Source organism: Siniperca chuatsi, linkage group LG9, assembly GCF_020085105.1.
Source record: "Siniperca chuatsi isolate FFG_IHB_CAS linkage group LG9, ASM2008510v1, whole genome shotgun sequence".
Taxonomy (NCBI): domain Eukaryota; kingdom Metazoa; phylum Chordata; class Actinopteri; order Centrarchiformes; family Sinipercidae; genus Siniperca; species Siniperca chuatsi.
Window position 1 is genome coordinate 2,336,912 of NC_058050.1, and position 19,596 is coordinate 2,356,507.

General features: G+C 40.6%; 1 protein-coding gene across 5 annotated transcripts in view; it reads left to right on the forward strand.

The window, feature by feature from the left end:
• plekhf2 (pleckstrin homology domain containing, family F (with FYVE domain) member 2) overlaps window positions 1-17,754 on the forward strand; it is a 38,675-nt gene extending 20,921 nt beyond the window's left edge. For 2 of the 5 annotated variants that reach the window (XM_044206982.1, XM_044206984.1), the window contains exon 2: window positions 9,813-17,754. In XM_044206982.1, the coding sequence (XP_044062917.1) occupies window positions 9,813-10,558 (746 nt within the window). In that variant the 3' untranslated portion in view covers window positions 10,559-17,754. The remainder of the gene's footprint in view (window positions 1-9,812) is intronic. The other 3 variants (XR_006379118.1, XR_006379117.1, XR_006379116.1) reach the window with 3 other exon arrangements.
• The last annotated feature ends 1,842 nt before the right edge of the window (window positions 17,755-19,596 follow it).

Below are 19,596 nucleotides of genomic sequence, written 5' to 3' on the forward strand. Positions count from 1 at the left end.
ACCTGCTTCATGTTGTCTTCACTCTCAGTTATCTCCACCAGCAAACATGTAGGACAAAACAAGCAGCCCAAGTTGACCGATTACAGTTCTTGCGGCCGCCACGGGGGATCTCTGTAGCCGCCAAAGCCCCGACGTGTAATTAGATTTTTCAGGAGCGGCACATGGACCACGGCAGCCACTGTACTGTACTGTCGTAACCCTTTCACACAGAACCATAAACCCCCTTTTTTACAGAATGGGGTAAAGTTTCCACTCGCTGGAAGGCCAAGGGCCGAAATGTGTGGTTTTGGTATCTGCTGTGCAAATTGAAGAAGAATAATTGATTGGAATATCAGTTACAGGCGTTCAGACTTTCCTATGAAGTACATGCATGTAATTTGTATTAAACTGTGGCGAATCTAACTCAGTGAATTCAAACACAAACTTAATTTGCCAAAGTTGGCATTTGAATGTCTTCTCCTTTTACTGACAGTCGGCAACCCTCCCGAGGAAGGCATCAGCATCGACATGGCTACCCAAGAAACTCAAGCTGCAGGTCTTTTATTGCTTTATATGTTGACTCTGTGCCAGCTAACCAGACCGCAGGACTGTCGAGAGCTTGAATATTAACTACCAACAACACAGCAAGTTATGTAGCTAGGTTGTGGGTTAGCTGTGAAGCTAACAGCCAGAGGGGACGAGACGGTTTCCCAGAGCCAGCAAACCAGCTCCAGAATAGAATCGCATACCCCACCTTTAATCTGATTCAGTTCTGGCAGTAAGTGACCGGACATTGTAAGCTGAGAGAGAGGGCAGTGCTCCTAATGAATTAATCACTGGGCTTATCTAAAGCCACCGCTGTTCCTGTAACCCAAGGTAGCACAGCCAGTCGTCTGGACTGCATTGGCATTCAAAACAACAAGCTCCAGCTGAGCATTACCATAACTACACATGTACAAAAATAGCCTTTCACTTTCTGCCTTTCTCTCTTATTTCTATGCAGCGCTTCGTTATCATTTGTGTGTGATGGAGTCGGGGTAGTATTTTGTGGCACTTGTTGCTGGGTTAAAGCAGCTGAATACCTACAGTATAAAAATGCTAATCCATGAGACTGGGTTGTGTTTGAGCTTTCAAATCAGTGCACACACACACAGAGCAGTTCCCAGAGAGACATTAGCTAAACAATCACAGATGTCTTAAAGTACAACATATGTTTACATTTTTAGCATGAGTGACGAGGCCTGAAATGATGAGTAATTGAATTAAAATTAATCAACAGCAATTTTGATAATTCATTAATCGTCCGAGTCCTTTTATCAAGCAATATTGCTAAACATTCTTTGATTCCAGCTTCCTAACTGTGAGGATTTGTTTCTGTTTCACATCATCGTAAATTGAATATCTTTGGGTTTTGGATTGCCGCTAAGACAAAACAAGACATTTGAAATGTCACCTTACACTCTGGGTGATAGTGAGAGACTATTTTTCTGACATTATATAGACTAAACAAATCAAAAAAATAATTGATAATGAAAGTAATAGTTTGGTTAAAGCTTTATTTTACAGGTGCGCAAATTCCTAATAATGTCTTTATAATTTTCTGCCAAGATTCCTGGAATGTAATTTGACACTAAATATGAGCAAAATAGAAAAAGTGTGTAAAATAGTGTTCAGTCGGTACACTTACAATGAACTAATTTCAATAAATGTATTTGCATAATCTACTTTAGGCTGCCATTTTGGCCAGGTCTCAAGAGACTTCCAGGTTAAATAAAGGTTAATAATAAAAAAAAGTGTTTTAGACTGTCCACGGCAGAAATGTGCGATTTGTTTACAAGGTAGCATACAATTCAACATATATGAAGAATAAAGTTTTCAAAAATAAATGGATAATGAATAAATACTTACTTGGTTTTAAATGAAGCTGGTCTTTTAAGGAAGCTAAGATTACAGTATTAGTACCAAATTAGTACCAAATTACATTCCATAAATTATTAGGAAATAATATATCTGTAAAATAAACAGTATCTATTAGTTGCAGTGCTACGAGTGTCCCTAGAGGGATTCAAACCCCTAATCCTGGCAGTAATTGGGTGATCATGTGGGTGATGCATGCAATATTTTGCCCGGCCTGACCTGGCTCGGTTTACATTTGTCTGTCCACGAGGCCACAGCTGGATGATTGATGTGTTTATTTTCTCAGATGACAGAGCAGCTGGTAAAGGTTGGCTCCACAGAGGGTGATGCTGGCAAAAAGAGTCCTGTCCGCCCGTCTCCAGCTGGCTGACAAACCCAACCTGTCCAAGTGACACCAACTGCCAACCTAATATTAATAAATAATGGCTTCTGCCTGTGAAGTTTGTCTCCGCTACCAGCCACTTTTGACATTTATCTGTATGTTTATCAACAAGATTTTTTTTAAATGATTAAATCTATAACCCATTACTTTCCACACTCTAGCATACCTGGAAAAACTTTTCTCTATAGCAAAATATGTACAGCGTCTCCAGCCACTGTAATTGCACCGTTTTTAGTTTTTCACAGATGGATATAACATTATATTACAGATTGTAGCCTGAAATATTATCACCGGATTACCTCATTCAGAGTAAACAGAACCCAGTTAATACTGTCTACAAATTTCAATTTCTAGAAGTCTTTGGATTTACTGTGACACGTAACCAAATCCATCCAGATTTATTTTAGCTTATTTTAAATCAGCTGTAATCAATATTGTTATAATAACAAATGTATTAAATGACAATGTGAAGGGGGCCGCTTGTAGTGATGAACCTACAGAGAATTATCACCTGAATCTGCAGCTCCCCTCGGCTTTACGGAGCTCATAGTGAGCGTCAGTTCATTGTTCATCTGTCCGCCCACAACTATATTGTTTTGGTTCAATCTCAGAGAAAAAGCAGTAAAAAAAAAACACTCCCTGCTGTAAAGACTTCACTGAATAGTTGCCTCTGTTATTTATTGGTTATGATGCTTCCGTTAATAATTGACATTCTAGATAGGTGTTGACCCTTGACCCCTTTGAAGTCAGAAAGATAAGTGACATGTTTGATTTGAGTAAAATCTGAGTAAAGGTTACTTTGAGTTCATCTTTGTTGGGGGGGGTAAATCAATTTTTGCCTATTTTATTTTTTAGTCATGGGGCTGTGAGATCTTAGTTCCTGTTAGTTTCACCAAAAACCTCACAGATGACTGATTAGTTGTGTTCCTGTTCTGTAATGATATGAATCATATTTGACAGCTTCAGAATTCTGATGAAATGCATTTTGTAAGTTTTTTCTGGGCAAACCTAAATCCTACGTTTTTATATAATCTATCATAAACCTTGATTACAGCTGTTCAAATCAAATAAATCTTTATTTCCAAATAGTGCTGGTGGTTCTGGGAGACAAACAGTGTAATACATCTATATTTGAAGCGAATGAGAGACTTTGAGAGGCTGATAAAGGGAAGGAACTAAAAGGGTTAAATCCCACTGAGATCTGACCTAATTGTCTAATGGTCTTGAGATAACAGCTTCATTATCAAGCTGTTATCTCCGGTACTGCTAGTGTAGAAATCACTAGTGTATTATACTGATTAACATGTGACTAAAAACTCTGGGTCACTGTCAACTTTGGAGAGAAAGTCGTCTTCTTGTTCTTCGGAGAGAAAGTCTTCGTATTCTTCTTGTTCTTCGGAGAGAAAGTCTTCGTCTTCTTCTTGTTCTTCTGAGAGAAAGTCGTCTTCTTCTTCTTCAAAAATGGAGCAAACCTTCTTGTAGTATTGAAAGACAGTATTATGCTGACTCAACAGGAGTATTGTAGAGTAAGTGCAAGCTGTCATAGCAGCTGCTGAAGGGAAGTGATACTGTAAAGGAGAGCAGCCTGTCCTCTGGACTCCAGCAAACTGACAGAAAGAAAATGCACAGAACAGATATTTACATTTGAAACACCTCGCTTTGCTCTCCTGTTAAACAGCAGTCAAATGAGAATCAGAAATACTTTATTGATCCCTGAGGGGAAACTCTTTTGTTACAGCTGCTCACTGTCACGTCAGTGCACACAGGAATAGAAGTACTGAGCAAATCAAAATATAATACAGGTAAGATAAATTAAGCACAAAGTGGATATAAGTATAAAAGCTAAAATAAGCATAAGTAGCAAAGTGGATTTAGAGGTTAAGTATGTACGTAAGTATGATTTTCTTGATTCCCTTGCTTCAGTAAAGCCTGACGGTGTGCAGAAAAGGAAAACAAATATGTGTAACACTTATAGTCCACATGCACTGAATAAGAGCTCAGAAGACCACAAACCAGTAGGAGTTGTAATAATTCGAGGTACTACCCATGTTGTTTTGTTGGCATTCATTTGCTGAAGGTTGTTAAAGTGGATTTAGAGGTTGATAAGTATGTTCGGTATAATACGATGTAATAATATAAGTAATAAGAAATGAGTACTCTCAAGTTATGTGTAGCAGCTTAACCCATGTAGTCTTCTCTTTATGAGCCCCTGAATTTACAGTATAGACCTGCAATGATTAGTCAATTAACCATTTAGTTAATCAGCTACAATTTTGATAATTTATTTGTGTTTTTTTGTTGTTCGTTTTTTTTTTTTTTTTGCTGTTTTTTTAAGCAAAATGGCCAAAATTCACTGGTTCCAGCTTCCTCAAATGTGAATATTTGCTGGGTTTCCTACTCTTCTGTGATCGTAAACTGAATCTCTTTGGGTTTTGGGCTGTTGGTCGGACAAAACAAGACATTTGAAAACATCACAACGGACTCTGGGAACAATTTGATGACAGTTTATAGACCAAACTATTAATCAATTAAAGAATATTTCAAAATTTTTGCTTTCTTGCAGAGAATTAAATAAGATCGATACCCCTCTTATAGCTGTACTGTAAATATGTTGCTACTGCTCTTCTAATACAGCATGTGATATTGAACTAGCTAAAAAATAAAAAAGGGAACTGATTCTTAATTTAAAGAAAGTTAATTGAATTTTACAGCTGCTGCGCGGTTATCAATACCACCATCCAGCAATAGTAAAAATATGCAAAGGAGAGATGTAACCACTATTTTTTTGCTGATGTTCTTGCAATTCTTGTTTCAGAAAGGGTATCTACCGTATCCTTTTAAAGAACATATTACTATAAATGTATAACTTGATATCACTGTTGTACCTAGACTCTAGATTTCACCTCAGCAGCTGTTAATGAGGCTGGTAAATTGGTCTTCTCACACAGCCTCAGGTCAGCAGACTTTCTAGCCTCGTCCCTCTGGATTTTCTTGATTCCTTTTGCTTCAGTAAAGCCTGACGGTGTGCGGAAAAGGAAAACGAATATGTGTAATACTTTTAGTCCACATGCACTGAATAAGAGCTCAGAAGACCACAAACCAGTAGGAGTAATTTGAGGTACTACCAATGTTGTTTTGTTGACATTCATCCCAGTGGCATTATGGCAGACAAACTGAAAATACCAGTTGCTTTCTGACTGAAGTTTCAAATAAGGAAAATCCACAATATTATTAAAGTGGCACATTGTATTGCTGAAATGGCAATAGAAAGAATTTGAGACTTTGGGAAATCATTATTTTTATAGACCAATTAATTCAATAACTGAAATAATCAAACAGTTAATTGACAATGAAAATAATTATTAGTTGCAGCCCTTATTACATTAATAACGATCGGATACTATTAGCACTTTTCTGCATGTGTCTGTCTGGTCTGCTGTGTTTTTATTCTTTATTCAGATTTATGAAATAGTTTATTTTTCATGAATTAAATCTATGTATTGGCCTAACCATTAAACTCTCAGATTTCTCTTTTATCCTCCTGTCTGACTTCCTGTCTTTGCTGAAGGTTGTTATTGCTGAAACAAAAGAAAGCTCTTTTTTTTTTTTCCCGTGTGGTATTTTCTGTGCATTTTCAGTCTGTTTCATCCCACTCTGTCTCGTTTTGATTACTGGGTTGGGAGCCTCCAGCCTGTATTTATGCCTCTCTCTCTCTCCGGACCCTTTGCTCTTCGTGCCCTCATCTGTCTCCTGATGGGAGCTGGTTGGCCAGTTGCCTCAGCGGTGGACAACGAGCCCCCGCTAACAGGGTTGACATATCAGCAGCCCCTCTGTCCTCTCCAGGGCTTTCAGCAGCAGCTCGCTCTCTGGGTTATTAGTGTGCAGATCACTGAGTAGCCTGGCCCCGGCTGCACTGGCTTGTGCTGGCTAATTAGCATAGTTTCTAGCTCTGTGGGTTTTTTTTTTTTTTTTTTTTTTAAAAAAGGGCAAGACACCCAGGGTGCAATCACACCTACACTTTGTTTATTTGTTAGTTAGTTGTCTGGAGTTTGTTCAAGTGCAGTCCACCTACTTACAAACAAACAAGTGCTTGTAAACAAAAGTCACATCATGGACTCGGTAGTTTGTCTCATTGAGGTTCGACAGTTTAGCAGTAGGCCCGTCATGATAACTACTTTTGTTGGACAATATATTGTCTCGGCGATAATTGCGCTAAACGATATTATTGTCATTTTAAGGGCATTTGTCTTGCATCGCATTCATTTGCATAAAGCATAGGGGTTGTGTCGGTTGCAGCGAGGGAGAGATGCAGAAATCTTTAGCCAAATAATCACAACCTCACTACAGGGACGTTGTATATTTTGAAGTAAAGTTTTTTAAAAATCTACAAAAGGAGGGAGATGAAACTACCCAACAGGATATAAAGTAGTTAAATGAGCTCAACCTTAAACATCTACAGCAGTAAAATGCAACACACACATTAATGCAGCAGGAATATTAATCCAGAAACATCAGATATAATAGGAAAACTTTTCTGCATATGAGTACTTTTACTTTTGATACTTTAAGTGAATTTTGCTGATAAGACTTTTACTTAATTAAGGTTTTGAATGCAGGACTTTTACTTGTAGTGGAGTATTTTCACAATGCGGTTTTAGTACTTTTTACTGAAGAAAAGAGCACTGTAACTTTGTGATATTCTAGGCTTTCGTTTGTGTTGGTGGTGTATTAGAGTGCGTTATTAAAAGGTAATATTTTGTCCGCTCCATTTACACAACACAACACTGCTTGGTGGATCAGTGGTTAGCCATGCCACCTCACAGCAACAAAGTCCATTAGGGCCGACTGGAGAGCACCAGATAAAATGCAGAAAAGTGCTGTGAACCTATATTCACAGCAGTGGAAAGGAAACATGGCAGAAAGTACAGGTCAGAGTGGATCTGAAAGACAGCGGGCTTGTGTTTGCTCTTATGGGTTTGTGTCTATACTGTGCTGTATACATCACCCTGCATGTGAGCTTTCTGAGGTCACAACTCTGCACGCGACCCTCGGGGCTCGCCATAGAGCACCAGCACCCTTCCATCTCTATCATCGGCGACCTTTGACCTCCTTCGTTGCGCTGTAGGAAAAGCCAAAGGGGGGCGGGGGGGGCACTGCCGATGAGCTCTGCTGCCATCAGGGTCACAGTGGAAAAGAGAAACCTGCTGGTCTTTGCTCTTCTGTGTCATAATTGAATTCTATCTGGAAGGTTTCAGAAGTGGAGTCATTCAAACTGAAACCTTTATTAACAAAGGACACACACTGAGAGCAAGGTTCAGACTGTCCCTGTTTAAAAAGCAAATAAATAAATAAATAAAAACCTTAAAAACAAAAGAAGAGTATGTAAAAGCTTGGTAAATGTTCAGTAACTTGTCTTTGTGGCTTTAGTGCAGAGATGTGTCGACCATACCCACCTTGCAATCCAAACAAACACTGAAAGAAATAGTTGATCCTCTATGTAAGTGGTCATGTTCCAAATGTGCTTTAAACTGAATGTTGTTTAACACAATCAATCAATTATTATTATTTAAAATGGATATGGTCACAGTAATCTTATCATACAAGACAGAAGCTGAGCATTTATTTGTCCATTTATTTTGCTCGCTTGCTGAGTTTTCACTCTAAATCGCATCATGTGGGGTGTTAGAGCTGACTCAGGTTAGTGGGAGCCGTGTCCTGTACAGTCAGCAGTTTTCACTGAAATCAACAGACCGGTTAGTTAAAGTAATGATTGTGACTATTGTCTGGATAAGAATTTTATTGAACTAGTAAGGAACTAGTCCGTTTCCCTCAGTATTCAGATGTTGAGGTAGTGAGCGTGTCCTCTGTTTTACATTATTGGAGCTGTGTGATTTGATTGTAGATGATATAAATGTATCAACTGTTTATACTGTAGCAGCTGTCTCTTAAATATCTCTGGGTAGGGCCGAGCGAGATACAAGATAGACAGTGTTGTATAACGAGATTTTGATTGTAGTTACCTTTTTATGCTACTCAAAAACAAATGTTATGTACATTGAATTAATTTAATGAATACAAATGTTTGGTTTTGCACGATATGTAAAACGTCTACATCGTGAAAATCAAGTTATTACAACATAAACAAAAAGGTTATTTTCAGTCAAACAGTAACTTAGATGATTGCTGGCCACAGTAGGTGTTGTGATTCATGGCAGTCCTGTAAACTGTGGCAGTGAGAGTTACACCTGCTAATGTTTGTTTACGGGACTGTTGTGACTCCAGGTGGCTAGCTGGCGCTGGCTTCTCATACTGAATTTGACAGACCGTGAAAGGAATCTGCACTTTCGGTTTGTGTTTGTTGACGAGGTGTTATCTCTTGTTACGAGAGATGAAGCCACGGGAGTCGACTGAACATGTGCTGATTCTACTTCGTTCAGTCTGTCACTGCCTTTCAGGTGGCTAACGCTAGCTAGCTGCTGTCTGCAGATATCAGGCTGATGTTTTGTCGAAGCACAAAAAGCAGAAGCAGATGAATTAGTGAGCTGAATGACATGTATATCATATTGCAAATATATATATATATATATATATATATATATATATAGATAGCAGATTTTATCCATATCAGCCTTTTCTCATTGGTCCCAAATGACAAGAGATGTAAGGTATTCTATTTATTCAATATATTTATTGGCCCCAGAATTAGACGTAATTATCTGGTGGGCAGAAAAAGAAAATCTGAAAAGAAACTGAAGCTTCATGCTTGTTTTCACACTGCAGCTACAAGTGCCTCTTTTAAACGGCACATATAAGAAAGATCAGAGGTTTTCTTATCAGTGTGATCAGCAGATTTCTGCATGAATTCACGTTTTTTAGTTCCAGTCTAAACCACACAGATGTGCTCTGTAAAATCAGATCACGTGGCACGCAGCCAACATGCGACGGGTATTTCAACGTTTGAAATGTTAACGTCATTGACCGCAGACTGATGTTAATTGTGCCCGTTTTGCTGAGCAGTGTCAGCATTGCAGGCAAGTGAGATACAACAAGGGAAGGAAAGAGGAATAGTGACTTTATGTGTGATTTCAGTAGAGGAACAAATACAGACGGGGTCACCAAGATGTTGTAGGAAGAGGTGGGAAAACAAAAACAGTTGTCCCACTTTAATGAATTGGGAGGAGCGGGGGTGGGAGGGATTGTTCAAACATCTAATGGGTTTTAGTCATCGACGTTTTTATTCCCATCTGTTGGCACAGCATGCTTTTAGCAGCGATCAGGAATGTAGAAAGTACAAAAACTGCACCTTGTGTTTAGATTTAGGAGAATGTGACAAGGAAAAGATTATATGGAAAGTGTTTTGACCTCTAATTGGCTAATATTAATGTTACCATGTCTAATTTCCACAATATTATTGGTTGATAAAGATTAAATTGGTTGTGGATGGGGCAAGAAAAAGTTTGACAGTACAGTAAGAGCTGTTTTTCCTTTTAACCTAAAAATCCTCAAACCTTCCTCTCTCTTTGTCTTCCTCCAGGTGAGGTGAAGATGGTGGACCGGCTTGCGAACAGCGAGGCCAACTCCAAGCGGATCGCGGTGGTGGAGGGCTGCTTTGGCGCTGCGGGCCAGCCGCTGGCCATCCCAGGCCGCGTGCTGATTGGTGAGGGCGTCCTCACCAAACTCTGCCGCAAGAAGCCCAAGGCGCGCCAGTTCTTCCTCTTCAACGACATCCTGGTCTACGGCAACATCGTCATCCAGAAGAAGAAGTACAACAAGCAGCACATCATCCCGTTGGAGAGCGTCACCATCGACACGGTGCCGGACGAAGGCGAGCTGCGCAACGGCTGGCTCATCAAGACACCCACCAAGTCCTTCGCCGTCTATGCCGCCACCGCAACCGAGAAGTCGGAGTGGATGAACCACATAGGGAAGTGTGTGGGAGACTTGCTGCAGAAGAGCGGCAAGGCCCCGACGGGCGAGCACGCTGCCGTCTGGGTGCCCGACTCGGAGGCGACGGTGTGCATGCGCTGCCAGAAGGTGAAGTTCACGCCAGTCAGCCGCCGCCACCACTGCAGGAAGTGCGGCTTCGTGGTTTGCGGGCCGTGCTCAGAGAAGAAGTACCTCCTGCCCAGCCAGTCGTCCAAACCCGTTCGCGTCTGCGAGTACTGCTTCGTGCAGCTGACATCAGGAGGCCTCGCGCCGCGCTCAGACTCCATCAGCCGGCCGGGGTCAAAATTCAACAACCTGTCGGACGATGATGACGAAGACGACAGCAGTGACTGAGAAACGAACCGTCCTCCCGACGGCCTGCCTCGCCCCCATGTCGAGGAGGAAATACTTCTTTTCTCATTTTGTTTCTTTCTCCTCCCAGATGATCGAATCATGCTCCGTCGTGAGATGAATTCCACCTCTGAGGATTAATTCATTAATTCACTTGGATTTCCAGACTCAAACCAAAATATTTAATTTTTTCCTCTAACTCCAGCAGGGATAAATATTTTCCTAAACACAGTGATTAAACAATGAAATGTGGAATTAAGTGGGTGACCAGCAGAGCTCTGGGGGAAAAGTCTGACACTGACTCTCATCGCTCTCTGCTCAGTCCTCCCCTTCTCTCTTGACTCTTAATTAGGCTGCAATTAGTCACTACAGAACCCAATGGTGCTAATGAGAAACATCCCCTCCCCTCTGCTCTCCTCTGAAGTTAATTTCATCTGAGAGGCTTTTGTTTGTCTTTTTCTCAGTTTCTTTAATTTTATGTCCATGAACTACACAAGGTGATTGCTTGTAATTTCTGCAGGGAAAAGCAAATGCTTGGGCTCTAACCTTTTCTCTCCTCTGTCCTTCAGGTATGACACCAAACAGGGCTTTTTTTGTAATAGAAGTTTTGGTATTTTTCTGCCATATTTTGTAAATTTGTCTCCAGCAAAATGTCAAGCTAAAGCAAAGATCCCTTTTATGAATAACAAAATGTAGATATTATGCTAAAACCCAGAGCTTTTCTAGTTGACCTAATATAGTTGCTTCTGACAAATCAGCTAAAGCTTGTCTCACAGTGAGTGTGTTTGTCTTTGCTAACACACTTTTGTGAGTTTTCTCAGCGGCCGCCCCAAAAGCTAACTCTACCTTTTGCCTATACCGTCACGTAGTGCCTTGTAGGAAATCGAGCTCAATCTTCAGTAAGAAAAAGGTTATTTGTCCAGGCTGCAGAAAAACAGGGACTTCAGGGAGTTCAATGTGGACTTTTGTTTTCTACCAGACAACTGAAAGACACTTGAACCTGCTATCAATCATAGACTCTCGAAATTAGAATGTGTTTGAGTTGTTAAAAAGCCAGGCGTTGGTTTTCAGATTGAGCTGCTAAAAGGCATTTTTTCCCACTACGTGAACTTACCGACTTGTAATCTGCAGCTTCCCATAACCTGAACCTGGTTCCCATGTTTCCTCTGTGTTTTACATACCAGAAAGGTTTGGATATACGTCTTTTAAAAAGACGAAATCAGGACAAACGTTGTGATTTTTATTCAAAGTTTGGTAGGCGAGTGCAGTTCACAACAATGGAAGAAGTGGGGCTAATATAGATTTCCGCACCCGCTCTCTCTCTCTGTCTCTGCTTTGTACTGTCAAACCAGCTGCTCGATTCTCTCCTGAATCAGACGATAAGGAGCTGATGGCTAAGAAACTGGGGGTGGAACAGACTGCAGGATGCACAGCAGTCATTTCTGAGATTTATTTTTTCCCTCAAGAGGAAATAAAATATAGCAATGTAGCAATTTGTCGCCCGCTACCTAAACTAGAATTATGCTTCTACAACACACACACCTTCCAAATGTCAACCATGCGTCGTGCAGACCTGCGTGTCGAGCAAGGTTGATTGAACTCGGGTTGTAAGAAACGGAGATGGGGGGAAAAGTAAACGTACATACAAGTATAAAAGAAACAGCCAGTTGAATGTCTCCGAGCGACCCCTGTGTACATTCGCCTAGATGCAGCCCAGAGAAGGATGATTCCAGCTTTAGTGGAAAAAATGGGTCACTACTGGAACTGTTACATGATCTAAATACCAACACTACCCAAATGTTAGTAGGAAATTTAATTTAAGCTAATAACGTGCTCCCCAACACTGTGCACACAAACGACAGAATAACAAGGCTGCAAAACACACACGTCAGATATTCTGAATCAGAAAATTGTGGCTACACGTTAAGTTACGGGTCGTTAAGTTCCTGTAGTGGCAGAGGCCTAAATGTAGACGGTGGAAGTTTCCTCCCTCTTGGATGGATCTTTATCAGATTTTGTTAGCTTTTCCACAAAGCTGTAGGTCAGAGAGATGCATGAAAAGTTGGCCAGAGCTGTGATTTAATGTCTCCATTTAATTTTGAATTCACAAGACTGTGAGCAGGAACATGATATATAAATAACGTACTGCTTCACAGAGAGTAGAGCGCAGCAGTTATGACGGTCTGTTTGGGTAAAGATTCTTTTAACACTTGACTGATACCTCCAGTGAATGAAATGCAATAATCAGGAAGAGCTGCTTGTGTTTTCTTTTCTAATCACATGATCTTGTCTTGCATCATAGTCCGTGTAATAACTTGCTCAGTAGTTGAAGCGCTTTGTATTTCCTGGAAAGATATCAGAAAATCAGTGCGTCGTCTGCCTGTCAGCGACTCTTCCCTGTGCTGCTCTGAGGTCAAAGGGGCCACATCGTGTCACAAAACAAACGCACCCCTTCTGAACTCTGCTCCTCCCACCTGCTGGAGTTGTGTAACCTCAAATGACCTTTCTCTCCGTAGTCGCTGCCAACACAAGCTAACATGGCCGTCCTTCCCTCCTTCCTTTCTTGTGTCCTTTCTCCCTTCCTTCCTTTTTCAGTACCAGAACTTTCCTCTGAAAAGCACAGTCTACTGATCATGTGACATGTATGTGACCTAAATCGTGTCATCAGACACTGAACCAGGAAGTGAAAAGGCTGCTTGGGGGGGAATTATGGCGAACTGTAGAGAGTTTGGGTTCAGTTGCTCTGACAGATGTTCGTGTCATCAGTTTCAGCTGCAGTTTCTCTTCCCAGCGATTCCTGTGAAGAGTTTCATTCCTTTTTAAAGAGGCAAATTTCAAAAGAACTGCAGGCAGGAGTGACTCATGTCACACTGAAACGTGATGACAATCTTAAAAGTTGGCATGGATCATTTTGGGGAGCCAAAAACCTTTTGAACAAATTAGCAAAAGGTTAATTTATTTTTATTTTTAAGTTGTGTATTTGTGGTACTTTTCTTCCCAGAATAGATATTTTTTAAATTTCCCCCACGGTCATTAGAGGGTTTCGCAGGTCCACTCAGTTCCTAGTACCCGAGACCAGGCCCAGGACTCGGATACCACTGGGATAGTCAGTCCTGGTCCAAATTATATTAAGTTTAATTGGGTCAAGAAGGGTCCTGTTGTCTCGCTGCATGTCTTGGGTCACTATTTAAAGGGCAATACACACCGGCAGCATCTTAACGTGGGTTGATCTGCGTCATATTGTCAGAACACACACTACTGGTCGACGCACCTCAACTCTCCAAAAAAAAGCAGCAGTTTGATCACATTTGGACACATCCAGCTACTGTACAGCACAGCTGGTGTGCGATACGTTCATCAAACGGCACGTGTCAAATTCATATATGTGGCACTACCGAAATCACTCCCTATTTACTCTATAGTGCACTACATTTACCGTCCACCATTTAATCGAGTGTCCGAAATCTGAGTGAATACATTTCTTCTCTATAAACGGCCCTCAGAGAGTCCCACAGTGCAGCAGTAAAAGTACTTTCTGCTAACAGTCCCACAATGTAATGTCGCGTTTTATAGATGCAAAAATAAACATCCGTGTGACACAAAATCAGGATGATTTCCATCTTGATTTTCCATTTACTGCCCATCAGAGTAAACTGTTGAGTGTCTATTATAAAGGGAGAAGTGAGTGAGTGAACGTGGGAGTGATCTTGTGTACACCAGGTGTGTAGCAGCAACTGCCGTCCTCCGTCCTTGTCTTCACTGCATGCATCCAGTCACATCACTGCTGTGAAGCCTAAAAAATCTGCGTAGTTACAAGTCCGAACAAAATGGACTTGAAGTCTTACCGACTGGATCCGAGCAGCGTCTCACTCAGCTCAGATCATGTGTTGTGTCCTCATCATCACAGGAGGAAAAATGTGTTATTTGAGGCAGATGGAGAGTGTGAACTGTGAACACGGCTGCTCGTTAAGTGGTGGCGCATCATGATGCTGCCAGTGTTGGTGTTCTCGGTTTGTTGGACGAGGTCTGACGTCCCTTTCGGATCAGGTCTCTAACCAATTAATGCACGTTAGGTTTTGGTAGGTTTCCACACAGCAGTTTTGGTATTTTTTTAAAATTTTTGGACCTGTGAAGCCCTCTGTTAATCACCGTTACTTTGTCTCAAGTTTGCCTCAGTTAAAAACCGAGGAGCCGAAGTGCTTCAGGAACAGAACAGGTGTCGGAATGAAACTCTTCACAGGTGCATTGTAATATAAAACAGTAAAAGTGATGCGATGTCTCGGGGCACATTTTGGAGACTTGAGTTCATCACTGGAAACAGGAACCATCTAATTTCACCTTTACCTGAGATCAAATGGGGAAAAAATAAGTTTAGCTTCATCTAATAGAAGCTGAACAGCTCAACCTTTACAAGTGACACTTCAGATGTTTATCTACATTTTGACTATAAACAGTCGAAGCATTATCTTTGTACAGTCTGTTATTTGCATGTTTGACGAGGTTATAGCGATAAGCGACGCCCCGTCTGAACTGCAACTCAAAGCAGCAGAACGGGGAGAAGAAAGGGATTATTTTCTTTTTATTTCTTTTGATTTTACAGATTTTAGTCGCTGTTAATGTTTCTGTTGCTGCAGTTAAAGCAACCTAAGTGATTAGAGAAATGAACATGTTAATGATCACTAACCAGCTGTCCTTTATACTCACTGCGGCCGAGATGCTGATGGAGGAGACGACTTCGCCGTCAAATGCAGAAGCACAAAGTCCGGCCTCAGGTCTGCTGTGGATTGCACTTAACAAAGTTGGCACATTGACTTTGACCCAGGTTGAGTTATTACTTCATACTGTCTGATCAACAGCGACTCTGTTGGATGTTTTAAAATGAATCTTCATGTTGTTTTAATCCTGTTGATTTGTACATTTTGTACAGATGTGTTTTGGGTTTTTTTGTTGTTGTTGTTGTTGTACAGTTATGATCAGTTCTGAAATAACGCTGTTTCAGGTCTCCCTGTGCTCAGCCCTCCTCCTCCTCCTCCTGTCAATCACATCTCAGCAGCATCTGCAGCTTTTTCAAGGTGAAAAACTGTCTTCGTACAGCGGTCACAGCAACAGGTTGACACTCTGATGATGTTTACCAGCCAACCACATCTGCATTTGAATGATCCCTGTTCCTCTGGGAGGTCAGCGACAGCAGCTGGCAGGCATTCAGTGTGTTTACATGCACTTAAGTAACCAGCTTACTGTCAACTTTCGCCAGTAAGCTGATTTGTTAAACGTCACGTAAACAAGAACTGGTTTCTGTAATCAGGGTAGGGGAAAGGAGAAACCGGATTTTCCCATGGTAGACTTCTGGAGAAACTGGGTTTCTAATCGGCTTTTTACATGAACCCATGTGCAGGACAAAGACTTCACAGGGAAAGTCTGAATAAGTCATTTTTACAGTTAAACATATGACTATTTGTTAAATTCAGACACTCTAGCTCAGTCCCACATACACTGTAGTACCCTGGTTTCTCTCGGGTAATCTGGTTTCTTGAGTGCACCTAAACGCAACATTTGTCTCCCCACAGTTGAGCGATCCTGCTGCAATCTGAAATACCAAAAAACCCTGCAGACGTTGGCTGGTAGACAAACAGAAACAGAATTTCACACATTCCTGGTGTTGTTATTTTATTTTCCAGCGTGGATCTGTTCTGACAGATTATAGATTGATTACTTTAACGAAGCTGATTTGTAGCAACAAAGCTTTGATAAGAAAATGTAAAGAAATCATATTTAATTGCTTTGATTTTTTTTTTTTTTTAAATAGCTGAGTGGCAAAACTTCCCTTCGGCGCTCAGAGTTGACATAATTGTTCTTCAAACGTCAGTTTATTTCTGCCGTCTTTTGAAATGATGTTTTCCTCCTTTCTTTTGAATGATCAAGCCTCTGCTGCATTCACTCGATCCTCATCAACTCCTTAGGTTCTGAAATAATCACTGCGAGATATTTCCCGGTGTGTTTGCGTCCAGGTGTTCATGGATCACTGCTGAATAAATACACATGAACTACTGTGGGTTAATAAATAGGTTAAAACCAGACCGTTTGTTCTCGTTAGCAGCTGTTCATCACCACATTTAGGCTGTTAAACTCATTGGCTGTATGTCATTATGACAGATAAGTGGAAGTTATATAGATATATTGAGCATTAACCATCATGTGTTGAAGTTAAGTCACAATTCAGAGACCTGAGATGTTTATCAGTAAGATTTAACTGCATCCAGTCTAATCATCTTGCTTGTACGGCCGACTGGTGATGCTTTTTCACGCCCTGTGCAGATGCACCACAGCACAGAGCTGCATCACAGCTGTCAGCATTTTCACACGTTTTCTCTCCACCCAATATCCAGCGAGGAGTTAAGACTCTGTGTTGCCAGCTGTAGTCACACACAGGAGGTAAAAACACGCTGGCACCAAGCTCTTACGGCTCTGCTTCGATGTCATTGTGATAAACTTTGACATTTCTGAATTAACAGGATGATGAGGATCACTCTGAATGTGCTACACAGTAAATTTCAACAGTGTGAAAACAGTGGAGACAACAAATGTGATTGGCTGTTGTCATGTTGGAAATAATAGTTTGTGGGTGGGGGGAAACCCTCAAGGGTTACCTTTTTTCTAGAGCTTTCAACTGCATCTCACAGTTGCAAGCTCTATCTGTGAGAGATCCATCTGCTGAGAAATACTAACTCCTGCTTGTTGAAAGCTCCAGAAAAAGCTTGTAAGTGGACCTTGAGTTAGGATTTTTATGTTTTTCATAATTGTTGCTCGCAGTCTGAACACACAGCAGCCGATGAGTGAGATGGACGAGACTCGACTACGTTCTCGGGCGTGACTTAATTAAAGAGAAGCTGCAGATCCTGAGATTTGAAAAAAGAAAAAACTGGTGAGGAAACAAAATGAGAGGAGACGTCTTGGGGAAACTGAAGGAGAGATCATTGTGTTTTGGTTTTGTTGTGCGAGCCGCTCACTTCTGTCTCATGGGTTTTTAATGTTCTCTCTCTGTTGCTATGTGATGGTGTCATTTTCCTTAATTCTTTTTAAAAGCTTCTAAAAAAGGGCTTCAACCAGAATGTAACCCAGCATATCATTGTTGAATACTAATTCCTTCAGAAACCTTTGAGTTTATATTATATATAAATAATGTATTGCTTAAAGCCGGACTGCTATCTTGTGTTGATTCATTCAAATTACAAACACAGCTCGAGAAAATAGATTACTTGATTATTAAACCCAATTTTGCTCAAATAGAAACACAGTTATCATTAGTAAGTTTTTCGTGCGCATCAACCTGCACTAAGGAACAAACCTGGGATTGGCTGAACAATCTTTATTTAGAAGTTAAAATAAATTCTAATAACAAAAAACAGAAATGTACCCATGTGTGTGTGGAAAGGTTCACTTACAGTGAAAACTCTAGGAATCAGAAATAAAAGAGCGCCGCTGACACAAACAGTGCACAAAGAAGCCGAGGGCACATTTTCCAGGAAATTAAACAAAAATATTTTGAGTTAAATCAGCACGTTCAAATATGACAAAGACATTTGAGGCAGGAAACAGGATCAGCTGATCGCTGCTGCAGCTGGATAACAGTCACAATGTGACATTGAAACTAAAAGGCTGGACGTTCAGTTGTCTCTTCCACCTGTGGGAATGATGGGAGCTGCTGCTGCTCGTGGCAGAGAACTGAGGATTAACTGCTTTATCTTCCAAATATGGAAAAACATTTAGGGCTGCACCTGACGAAACGATCCATCTGACAGTTATCTGCTTGATTAATCGCTTTGTTGGTTAAAATGTCAGACAAGAGTGAACAACGCCCGTCATCGTTTCCCACAAGTGACGTCTTCAAATGTCTTGTTTCGTCCGAGCAACTGTCCAAAACCCCCAAAAATATTCAGTTTACTATCAAATAGGACAAAGAAAAGCAGCAAAGTCTCAGGAGTTTTGCTTAAAAATGACTAAAACGATCGATCGGCAAAATAATCGCCAAGTAATTCTTTGTGAGTCTAATTGCTGCAGCTCTAAACACAATATTCAACCCCCCCATTAGCATTTATAAACATTCAATAACTGGTTTAACACACTATAATGTAGTATTGCAGATGTAATAAAAGTGTTTATTGATGTAATTGTCAACAACTTGACTCCTGTGAAGCATCTATAACTGGATGCTGCTGTATAAACAGATAATGAGTGACAAGAAGAATGTAATTGTTAAATACTGTGCATTAATAAACACTTAAAAATGTCCTTATATCTGCTTATAGTTACATTATAATGTGTTTTAAATAATTTATTATATGTTCATGTACTTTATGTAATGCATGAAGGAGTTAAAGTTAAGTTAAACTGTAAAATAAAATAATAAAACAACAATAATGGAACATTTTTATCAATCAACTTTAAGTTTAAATCATTGAATTGTGTTCGTACTGACGTGCAGGCCGTGTCAAAAGATATTTTTAAATACACTGCTTGGCCAAACGTATGTGGACACCCAAACTTTCCACCCATATGTGCTGCTGGAGCGCGTCATTCTGTAGGCTCATGGACATTGTCCAGTTATAATGGCAACGTAAACGTAATGTAATTTCCATTTCTAAGGACTGTAATCCATGTTGGCTTAAAAATTGAGACTGAAAGTTTCCACGGTCAAGAACGAACTCGATCAGAAGCTCCAGAACAGCTAGGAGCTTATGGGGAGACAATCATAAGAGTCTCTTGACTTTTCCTCAACCTCATGAAAGTTACGTGGCGATCCACGATAATGACTCAGTATCTGAGTATCGGACTCTGTATAAAGCAGCTATAATCAATACTGTTATAATAATGTGTGTTGCGTGTAGTGATGAAGCTACAGAGAATCATCAGCAGAACCTGCAGCTCCGCTCGGCTTTATAGAGACTTTCAGCTCGTCTGTTTATCTGTCCGGCTGCAACTTTACTGTTCTGGTTCCCTCTCGGCGCTCTCAGAGCGTCGTTTCCAGAGAAAAGGCTGTAAAA